Source organism: Fragaria vesca, linkage group LG2, assembly GCF_000184155.1.
Source record: "Fragaria vesca subsp. vesca linkage group LG2, FraVesHawaii_1.0, whole genome shotgun sequence".
Taxonomy (NCBI): Eukaryota; Viridiplantae; Streptophyta; class Magnoliopsida; order Rosales; family Rosaceae; genus Fragaria; species Fragaria vesca.
Genome location: NC_020492.1, coordinates 30,260,170 through 30,271,688, shown reverse-complemented (window position 1 = coordinate 30,271,688; position 11,519 = coordinate 30,260,170). Strand labels below are relative to the sequence as shown.

The window sequence follows — 11,519 nt, the reverse complement described above, 5'->3', positions numbered from 1 at the left end:
ACATATCGCAAACAGTAACGCACAAAAGAATCTCATTCCGGAATGGTTTAATTTTTAACTTTAGTGTTAGAGACAAAGCCGGTCCCGAGGGATTTAAGGCCCAGTGCAAGAAAAAAAATTGGGCCCCTCAATGTTTTATTTTTTTTTCAAAAAGACGCCACAAAATCGGGTATTTTCTTTCTTTAAGTAGTTGGAGAAAATATCAAGAAAAAAATATTTGTGCAGTTGCTTTAACTTAATTAAAGCAAGATGAATTCCAAGTATCAGAATTTGATCAATAACAGCAAACATGATTGTAAACAAAATTACCCAAATCTTAGAAACAAGGAGCTCGATCTAAAGCATTATTTGTAAAAAAAGAAAAAAAAGAAAAGAAAAAAACTAATAGAATCTTCCTACGATTCTAACATCATAAGACGCAAAATCGGAAGGCTATTCAACTAATTGCTATATCAATTTCAAATTTGAAATACTGAAAAATTCCATGGCTTTTTAGATTTGATAATGGCTAGATTTAACTAAAAATGAATTGACCTAATTGTGTTGATCAATATTGTTACTGTTAAATGCGAAAAACATATAATATTCCTTAGACAAAAGGAAAGTTGTTCTCCCATTAATATTGACCTTTATAATTATTACCCTTGTGTTTATAATCTGATAACAAAAGTTATATTATTATAGTATATATAAATGACAGTATAAATATTTTAATTTATTACCTAATCCTAGCCCCAAACCACATGTTTTAAATCTGGTGGTAATAATAGTCATTGGCTCATAGCATAATTTTTTAATAACAGATACAAGGCTGCTAATGTAGAAAAAGAAAAAAACACCATGAAAAAAAAATAAAAAATTGTGTGCCCCTGACCCCCTCTGCCCTTGGGCCCCGTGCGGTCGCACGGGTTGCACTGGGGTAAGGCCGGGCCTGATCAGAGAGGAAACGGCCGGAGCCCTCGGGTCTTCCCTCTAACCACGTGCGTTCATCTTGCAGGTTCGCTACTCGGGAATCACGGAAATCCGCCGGTGTATTTTGGTACCTGAACCTTAAACCGTGGAAAAAGTTTCATGCTGAGTCATTCTAGCTAACACCCATTCATGACCCCAAAATAATATTGGTGGTGTCGATGGCTAGGCAAATTGCAATTTTTATTCTCACAATAACTTCCAATTCTATCTCAAAGTCTCTGCAATTTAGATATGATCAATTCATCCTCAGTTTTAATACTCTCAGTGTCAATTATATAAGCTCTCCTTCGCCATGGAGAAGTCTACTGCATTTCAAAAAATTGGTCAAGAGATAGATATCAATAGGTTTCATTCACAGTTGTATTGTCTACGCCAAAAAGGCCGTTTTCCACCTCAAACTATTGTTGGAATGTTGTGTCATAATAAATTCATATCATTATTACCGCCACTAATTCTACACTATTGTAATTTATCTAGATATAAAAACGAACCGGTGGCACATATGCTGGCGAAGGAAGCAGCTATGTTCGATAACATTAAGTTTTGGTAGGAAATAGTTCCTTCTTGGCTCAACCAGCATGTAGTGGATGATATGCCTAGTTGATGTATTTCTTGTTGATTCAGGGGTGTGGTACTCTTTTTTACTTGCTTGATCGGGCAGGATTTTTAATGAGGCCACATTAGCCCCTAGGATGTAACATCTAACCGTATTAATGAAAAATTTTCCTTTCGATAAAAAAAAATAAAATAAATAAATAAATAAATTTGGGTAGCGGAAATGATAGCTTTGAGCCTTTGAGTGAAATGATAGCTTTACTCCCGAGGGGTGAAATCAAACTGATTTAGATAATAGAGGGTCATTGATGGATGGGCAAATTGAGTGTGGACTAGTAATCAGGGTATGGGTAGGATTGAACCATGCAAATATGAACATGAAATGCTTTGGTTCCTGATGATGATGATGACTTGATCTTTTTGGAATGATTAAAACAATCTATCTGCAGTCAAAAACAAAAAAGCTTTGTTAGGATAATTTAGAACCTTTGGAGTTGAAATAGATCTGCAGTTAAAAACAAAAAAGCTTTATTAGGATGATTTAGAGCCTTTGGAGTTGTAATAGTTAAGATAGTTTCTTAACGAACATGACCAGCTAGTAATATTATAAGTAGTTTGTATACACATTGAGGTTGTATGTCAACAAGCGTTTTGGAGTCTGGCTAACAGAACCATTCGGAAATTGTTACTGGTTGCTTAACTTGTCAAAAATTTCTGAGAAAATGACACATCCAGCACCTGCAACTATGAGTGAAAGAGTGAACCTTCCTCCCGGAACTAACCGTGGCACTTTCACAGCTATGGATGAACTTGAGTACCTATCGGACCAAGACATAACAGCTGGAAGGATTCCGAACAGCAGGAGCACTACCAAGGGCATAATATGAAGAACCTTAGCCATCATAAAAACTTGTGATGGAAAAGGGAAATGAAAAGGAACAATAATAATACAATAAAGTCAACAATAAAACCTGTGAATGGAAAAGGGAAAAATAATAAAACAATAAATGTTGTGAATGGGACAGGGAAATGAAAAATAATAAAACAATAAAACTTGTGAATAGAAAAGGGAAATGAAAAAGAAAAATATTAAAACAATAAAAACATCCAAATTGAAGGAAGTCTAATGAGTACCTTATAACTTATGAAAGTCCTTGTTGTAAGGTACTCATTGGAGAGATTCCCCAAAATTGACATTATTTTAACAAAACTATAAGTTCCAGCAAAATGAAAATTAATCCACACACCTCCATAAGTTCCAGCGAAATCCAAGGCTTTAAAGAATATTTCTGGGTCTAGCAATGACAGCACTACTGGTGGAATCAATGTGAAAAGGTACGGCAGCACAGGCCTGCTCTGACCAGCCGGAAGTTTCAGCACTGGATGTATAGAAACTAACCACGTTAATGAGGATATTTACCAAAATAAGAAACAAATTGTACTGCGCAGCACATGATATTATTACAATCACAAAGGAGATTAACAGTCCACATACAAGTGATCCAACATTTAAACAAAACTAAAGAGACGGTATGCCGTGTGTAGAAAAGTTAATTTCCAAAAAAAGGGGGGTGGGAGCAGCTATGTAGAATAGATAATGGAAAATCTAAATGGATTCTCATCAACAAAATTTGCAGCTCCCTGTTATGTTGAATGCAATAAACAGGGTCATGTTCCTGCTGAACATCTGGATAGCAAATAGTTTTGTGCGGGATAAGATTCTAGCCCATTAGTATTCTTGTCATAAAAGAAAAGAAGCAAATTACCAACAGGATTTGGATTCCTATTGATGGATGTTGTCCTGACAAAGAAAAAAAACTATTCCTACTCCCAGTAATCTTGATATGAGTTTACCTGTTATCTTGTTGGTTAAAGAGAATGAGAAGGCATAGTTGGCTAAAAGGAATTGATTTCAATTCCTGATTGGTCAAGATTTGATACCTTATGTTATATGTAACCAGAGGGTATGCTCTTGTTTATGCGCAAAGACAAGAGCAAAGATGTGCTCCATTCTCCTTTATGGAGATAGGGAAAGGAAGAGAGATAAAATAAAAAGAAAGAATGAAGAGAAATAAAAAGAAGTTAGTATCTGGTTCAATTCATTTTACCACCCTGAATTTTATTCCTAACATTTACCACTTCTAATTTGATCACAAACCTAAATAAAATCTATTTTCCATCTTCATGCTTTAATGTTTAGTTATATTTCTTACTTTCATTATGTCGCATATGTCCTGCCATATGAAGTTGAATATTTGGCAGAAAATAAAATAGGCACTTACAGTCAGAAAGGAAATCGCAAAGACCCAAAACGAATCCGATATATGACGTCGAGATAGCGAAAATTGAGAAAACCTCAACTGGCTGAAAGAAAGAAAGAAAGAAACAAAACAAAACACACAGTAAGACAAAGAAAAGGAAAATTAATTTGCACTCTGTTGTTTCAGTTACTTAAAAAAAAAAAAAAATTAACATTTGGTCTATAAACTTACTCCAACAGCAACATTTGTTGATTCCAATAGTTGTAATGGATCCATGATTTTACCAGAGCCCATTTCAACATGACTGATGGTTCCTAGAATCACAGCATCCCACACTAGAAATAAAATAAGTGGTATGGTTGTGCCTAGAACAATTGAAGTCCTGCAAAACATTAAATTGATTGCATAATGTTTAATATCAATTTTTCATGACAGCAACCACGAGCTATATGAGGAAATCACTAATGGGTAATGAAAAAAATGTCAAATTTAAGGCAGTCAAGAAAGTACTTCCGGTCAGTGCAATCACATGTGTATCACCACCTAATACTAAACCAAATTATGGCCATGGTTTGGGGGGCTACAGACATGCCTGGTATTAAGAGAAAACACAAAAACTTGGCCTTGATCCTTGCAACATACATATGCAGAAGAAACAAAGCTGCACCAACAAAGTAAAATGACCTTTTCTTAAGAATTCACTGAGCCAGATACCTAGGCTACAGTTCAAAAAGAAGCCCGAAACACACACATGCATCATTATATCTAAATTTGGAAGCTGTTGGAATAGGAATTTCAGAAGTCCCCTAGATATCAAGATACAGTAAACTTAATCGTCATAGTCTCACAACCCCTATCCTTGGAAGATGAAGTATATATGCACATGTGCAGTTTTCCTTGTACACTAGTTATGCAAGGAAAAAATATTCATAGTCCCACATCGCCTAGCTTTTGTAAGGATAAGTCTTTTCATGTCTTCAACAGTTTTAGCATAGTCATCTGTGTTCAAATCTAATTGTTTGCCAAATCCTAACATCTTATGCTTTTAAAATAGTGGTGAATCTACGATTTTATATAGGTATTAGAACAGGAGATTCGAAGTTCAAATCCCTGCAATTGAATGTACCAATTACAATTGAATTTTACATTTTGGGAGAGAAACAAAAATGGTACATGGCTGCCCTTGGAAACAGCCTGGACTTTTGAACGAGGAGTGAACCGAGATATTGATTAATCAATATACACAGTTAACTGGGATGTAGACTATTAACAGAACTCTGTTATCTATCTTAACAAAACCTAAATGACTATTCGTTTATCACCACTACTTATCGTAGCATGTCTGTTGGTTAAGATGTGTTACTCTTAAGACTTAGTGAGACGCAGATCACATTTACATCTACAAAGTTATTGGTGCATCATCAAGTAAAAGTGTTTTAATTTATCACCTTACTTTTGATAGGTCTCCTTCAAGATCTGTACAAAGAACAGGCACTACATTCTGGAAAAAGCATATACAAACTGTCAAAACCACTTCAGCATTGAATGAATATTAGATGGTAATGTTACCTGGTATACAAATGATAGAATAATTATCGGTATGCTCATGGGAACAGCTTGGAAGTTGGCTTTTAAAAGTGCACTCCATTGTAGGTATCCACTTGCAACTGCCTATGAAAGAAATACTAATGCATTAGAAAGACTAGCTCCTGTCCACGTTTAATAACACTAAAAACACATGTAGAGTGTTTATAATTTTGGTGACATAACAGGGTTTTACATTTTCCAATCACAAAATCGTAGAATCATAGTTAGATAGTATGACTTTTATTCGTCTTCCATAAAGTCACAGTTGTATCAATTATGTCCTTGTGCATATATATCTAGATTCTGAACATATTCTATTGATTGTGTCGCAATAATTATATTGATTAAAGTGTTTGTATTTTTAGGGTCTACATTATTACCTCAAACTCAAACACGAATACAGAAGTGTAAGGGCTATTTTGTTACCCATTCTGGTTCATTGTGATGTAGGACAACCTAGGGTTGATGTGCTCATGTCGGAGCTTGGCTCTGTGGGGATGCATATTGGGGTTAAGGATCTATAGAGAAAGGGAAAAATCACACCAAAACAGTTACTGGAATCCACTGAGACTTCTCAACAACCACTGGAGAGCTGCAGTGTCCTGATTTGGTGTTGGAAAGTGTATTCTTGTATACTGTCTTCTTTTGGTGCTGGACTGTCTAATCAACTCTAATGTTCAGTTTCCTGATTAATGAGTTTTGTATTTTCTCCTCCAAAAGTTTAACAATAAAAAAAAAATACATGTACATCGTTGAGAGAGAGAGAGAGAGAGAGAGAGAGAGAGAGAGAGAGAGAGAGAGAGAGTTACCACAAGAGCAGCAAAAGATATGATGATTCCAGTTACCAGAACCCCATTAACCGCACCAATGAATCGCTGACTGCATGTGAAGACATGTTTATAGTTCAGTTTCAAATAGAAAAGACAGAGATACCAAAATTTACATCATATTTGAACTTCCTTTCGGAGATTTAGCATGCAACTGTTTCTAGCTTATACATTTGGCCCATCATCTTGCAGCTTAAGCTTCGGGATTTACTAGCACCTTAGCTGTATAAATTGGTAAAAGAACGAGTCTAGGAGGTCCCACATTAGTAACCTCATCCCATTCCGCATAATTCCCCAGGCCACCGATTTCAAGATGAGATGGCACCTATACTTTTTTGTATTACACCCTCGAGCATTTCGTGGCAGGGTACCAAGGAGGGTTGCTAAATATAGGTGTTGCCTCATTCAGCTTGAACTTGCTGGGTGGAATGGTTGTCTTGCAAAATGCATGTCTTTGGCCAAAAAAAAATAATAATAATAATGCATGAAATGCATTCTTGAATATCCTCTGCATGAACTAAGGTTTCCCTCTCTTTGATGATTAAACCACCAAGTGGTGATAGAAACTTCCAGATAAACTAAACCAAGCACGGCAAATATGTTTGATAGCCACATTAGCACACAACTCATTACTCATGTGATCATACGAACATCTGCAGATATGAACACTGAAAACTGACCTTTATAATGTGACCATATGCTTGTTCAACATCATGCATGTTTCCTAATACATGCATCATAGGTTTCAATTCTATTTTTAATAATGATCAGTATTTTTTTACTAGAGGTGATACCTAACGACAGTGGTCTACGATTCCATTCAGTATAATATTCTACAGGCCTTTGTAACTCAGTCTTTTATTATTGAAAAATGTTTATTTTTTTGTGCATACAATATAAAAACACATAACCATGATGGGTTAGTAGGTAGTTCAGGCCTGTGGTTTTGTTCCCATGTGGTCAGGGATTCGAATCCTGTTACAATACCTACGTAGTAGAATTTCCTGTCTGTAAAGGACTCTGGTTTCCGCAGGAGACCCCAGTTTCGAGTCCTGGTCCACGAAGTGGGTCTGGGGACTTCTGGGGTATAAAAAATGAAATGAAAAGTAAAACAATACACCAAGTTTCAAATAGTCAGACAAACCTTCCAAAGTAGCAGATGCCTCCCAAAACCAATGAAAACAATGTTGCACTTTCCCATCTGCAACCATAGTGTCGCCATCAACACCTAACAAGCGTAGATATGTATTTGAAATATAAAAAGTACTGTACAAAGGCAATCTACAGATATGAGAAAGAGCAAAGAAGGCGTGACATTTTGTCAAATAAAGTGCTACAGTTTTTGCTCCTTACAAGGGAATGCCAACAAATTTTGTCCAAATTTCAGAAGAACGAGCAACGTAGGCAACAAGAAGTGCGTAATGTATAAAAATGTACGTCCAACTGCAGGATAATGCACGTCACCATCAGAAACCATAAAGAATAGAGAAAACAGAAATGTACTGAGACAAAATGGTAAAATATGCTTATAAGAGACAAGAAAACAAACTATCTAGCACCCAGAAAGTGAGGAAATACATATATTATATATAAAATAAAACAAGCAGTGCAGAAGTTTTTTTTTTTTTTTCCTTTCATATGTCTCGGATCATGAAAATAAAAAATTTTGAAGTTCATATTAATGACACAAACTGTTCACTTATTTTGCTTCAATGTAACTAGGTAAGAAGCACCAGTTGGTGGTTTCGGTTTAGATATCAGTTGTTGATGGATCTTTCCGGTAGAATATCAACGTTGCTACTATTTTCAGTCTATGAGTAGTATGACTCTACCTGATCTTACTCGGTTCATGTTTCATTTTCGAATTTTTGCTTGGATATTCTAATTCATTCCTCTCTCGATTTTTCGCCTTTTCAATCACAGACATTGATTCTGTGCATGACCTGTTCCCCCAAATTACCATTGTATACCAATAAAATGTTGGATGTCAATAGACATGTGAAGAAGTTAACAGAATTTGATATGTAAATGACCGAAAGGGATAGTAATTAGAAAAGAATGAAAGATCAAGAGAGTGGACCACCTTAACACCTAGCTACCAGCCTCCCACCAGATTCAAAATAACTATCACCTAAGCTAAGAGATTTTGCATTGAAACATACCAGAGAAAGGCAATACAGTAGATGTCTTCAAAAAAAATTTAACCACAAACTCTGAAAAAAAAAAAATGCAGTCTTCAAAAATAACAACCGTAGGCTATCAGCACAATAACTATCAAGCAATATGTTTTCCACCCCAAATATGCATGTTGTTATACATGCTTCAAAAATTTAGTAACCTACCAAACAATTTGAACTCCCACATCACCTAGAGTCCTCATAGCCATGGATACCTGAAGTCAGTCAGAAGACAACTATATCAGGATCCAAATGCTATGAAGTTGTCAGCCTAATATTTGTTCTTAGCAAGACAGAGTTGTAAGCAATACAATATACAGAGAATGATAGTGTATATGCAATATTAAGGAGGTAATAAAATTTAAACATGATGGAGGGGATATCAATTGGAAGAGATAGATGGAATATCTCTTTTTCTTTCTGGATACAACATGTGAGCAATACATTGAAAGTGTTCCGTACATTTTCTTTTCTTGAATACATTTACAAAGATAGGGAAACCGAAGAGCTAGCCTCATTGAGAAAATAACTATATCCCATCTTCTCCTATCAGGTCTAGATGATATCGAAACAGCACAAGTGTGGCCAGTGAGGTAGTAAATGAGTTTAGGGTTCAGACGGTACATATGCAAGATTCAAAATGAGCAAAGAGAGAGAAATGAAGTACCAGTGATACACTAGTGGAACCAAGTTGGGACATAGTATTTATATTAACTTCGGCAATTAGCAGACCTGTTGCAACCTGCAGAACAAAATACTTAGCATGTATGGCCAACTAAAAAGAAAAAAAAGAAAAAAAAAAAAGGGGACTCCAAAAAGAAAAAAAGAAAGAAAAGAAGAAAGGGGTGGTTAGTTACTCACTCATACTTACCATGTATGCCCAACAAAAAACGCAGGTGATTGCAGTCGCCAAAAATCCAGATTCTTGGGTCACTGCAGGTATTGCGAGGATACCAGCACCCACCTGCATGTAAATCTGTTATGTTCTGTTAAACAGAGGGAGGGAGGAAGCGAAAGAAAGAAAGATAGATAGAGAGGGTACCGTGGTCCCTGCGACTAGGAAAACAGCGCTGGATAGACTTCCCGGTTCTCTCTTCAATGTGGTTTGGTTGAGGTTGGAGAACAGCCTTTCCAACTCAACTTGTTTCTTCTGCGAGACACATTTGACGAGGAATTTCCTTGGATTTGAGAAACAAACAACTGGCCGCTTTTGTTGCAGCAATCTTGAACCAACGCAACTGCAAGGTGGACAAGCCAGCAATGCCATTTCCTTTTTCTTTTTCTCTTTTCACAAAGAAAGAGCCTCTAACATTTTATTCTTATAAAGGAGATAATCCCGAAAAACGTGAGGTCACCCTCTCTGTCGAGCCTTAGAAGGTGAGTGTATGCGACTTTTTTTTTTCTTTTAACACATCTATGCTAAATACATATTTTTTTATACAAATTATATAAAACTATCAAAAGACACTCGTATCAAAATTTAAAAAAAATTAGTAAAGACATTCATATTAGCTATTATACTTTTAACAGGTTTTTACTTTTTAGATTAAATCGAGTGTCAATATGTTGACACCACACACACGTATATATATATGTGTGTGTGTATGCAATGATTCTCAATATTTGATTAATTTAGCATTACCCATGATTGAACATTCTAATTCTAAAAATTTCATTCAAGACTTTAGTAATATATTGTCTTGTTTTGTATTGAGTCAGTAGGCTAAAAAATTCTTGAAATCAGAGAAAAAGATTCCTTGAGAATAAATTTTGTGGAAGAAAACCCATAAGAGAAGATCAAGACAAGGAAGATGTTAACAAATAGAAACCATGCAAGGAAGATCTTAACAAGTTAAACCCTATATGAAAAAATAAAAATCTACATTTTGAGTAAAATCTTACTAATCTGAAACTGGTTTAATTGAGTAGCATTTTTTTAATTAATTAAGTAGAAGATTTAGAAAAGAATGTGTATTTAGTAAATAGGTTGTGCATTTTCAATGAGGGTATTTTGAAAAGTTTGGATATGTGTATTTAGTAAAATGTTAAAACAAAAAAGTTAATAGGAGGTGTATTAAGTATGGAATGTGTATCTACTATTTAGGGATGTGTTAATAAAATTTTTTCTTTCTTTATACAAGAAAAAAGAACTTATATGATCTTTGAATCTCAAAAGTAGCTTCAGAAGCTACAAATCATAGCTTCTTAGAAACAACTTCCTCAATAATCAATTCTGCCCAAAAGCAGCTTCCCCATAAATCAATTCTGTCCAAAAACAGTTTTAGAGTGTTTTACCAAACACCATATTTGATGCTCAAAAGTAGAAGCAGTCCCAAAAATAGCTCAACAAGTTGTCCCAAACTAAGCCGCAATCAAAGCGAGCAACATGCTAGAAAATGGCTCTAAAGGCTTGAGCTTTCAACAAGAGTCACACAACTTGTTGTGACTTGTGCGTTGTGACAATAATCAGCCTGGGGATATGGGGGAGAAGCTCAGCATTGTGGGAGGGCAATTATTTTTAAAACAAACAAACAAACAAAGCAATATCAGATAAGGGAAAAGAAAGGAAAAAAAAACGTAAAAAAAATAAGAAAAGTAAGTGTTTTGTGCCGACTAGAGAGAGAATGGATAGAGAAAGAGAGAAAGCAAAGGGAGAAAGACGGCGAGAAACCCAATTTCATTTCTGATAAAGTTGTCATGTTTCTTCGATGGTTGTTGGGATACTAATCATGTCAAGTTGTCAACACCTATAAAGTAAGCCCTCTATAAGCCATATTTTATAGTGATCAATAATGTGGATTTAGTACAAATCTGACATACTTATTGCGTATTTCAATGACACTTCTTAAAATTCTAATGAGATATTTAACACTTATACCCCAAATGATACAATAAGTTTTTGCTTTGTTATTTTGATATATTTTTGAGACTATTTTACCTTTACCCCTTAAAGAAGTAGAAGAAACCTCATCAGACTTCGGTTCCTGATGTCCGGATTCCGGCAACTGGTTTCAAGTGGGCGGATTCCAATGAGGTCGTTAGACTTTCTACGAATGTCACAAATATCTTGCCAGACATCGTTAGAACTTAACTAGTCTCTGACCGGAGATTTTACAAGGGGAGCAATTAACAATATTTAT

General features: G+C 35.4%; 1 protein-coding gene across 1 annotated transcript; it reads right to left on the bottom strand.

Annotated features, from left to right (window-relative positions):
- Positions 1 to 1,922: 1,922 nt before the first annotated feature.
- On the bottom strand, positions 1,923 to 9,665 carry LOC101298677 (tyrosine-specific transport protein-like). The gene is made up of 15 exons (XM_004291669.1): positions 9,422 to 9,665; positions 9,251 to 9,343; positions 9,047 to 9,121; positions 8,545 to 8,594; positions 8,035 to 8,145; positions 7,556 to 7,645; positions 7,347 to 7,403; positions 6,185 to 6,254; positions 5,358 to 5,459; positions 5,237 to 5,289; positions 4,020 to 4,170; positions 3,810 to 3,891; positions 2,775 to 2,906; positions 2,229 to 2,394; positions 1,923 to 1,970 (listed from the first exon to the last, which is right to left on the bottom strand). The coding sequence occupies exons 1-15, from the start codon at positions 9,644 to 9,646 to the stop codon at positions 1,967 to 1,969; spliced, it is 1,461 nt and encodes a 486-aa protein (XP_004291717.1). The 5' UTR covers positions 9,647 to 9,665; the 3' UTR covers positions 1,923 to 1,966.
- Positions 9,666 to 11,519: the final 1,854 nt, after the last annotated feature.

What these genes read in the sequence shown, in the direction of transcription:
- LOC101298677 (XM_004291669.1), bottom strand. Translation starts at nt 9,646, where the DNA reads ATGGCATTGCTGGCTTGTCCACCTTGCAGTTGCGTTGGTTCAAGATTG. An exon ending in GGCATCTGCTACTTTGGAAG is followed by an intron (nt 6,255 to 7,346) that starts GTTTGTCTGACT and finishes CTTCACATGCAG; the next exon opens with TCAGCGATTCATTGGTGCGG. An exon ending in CAACAAATGTTGCTGTTGGA is followed by an intron (nt 3,892 to 4,019) that starts GTAAGTTTATAG and finishes TCTTTCTTTCAG; the next exon opens with CCAGTTGAGGTTTTCTCAAT.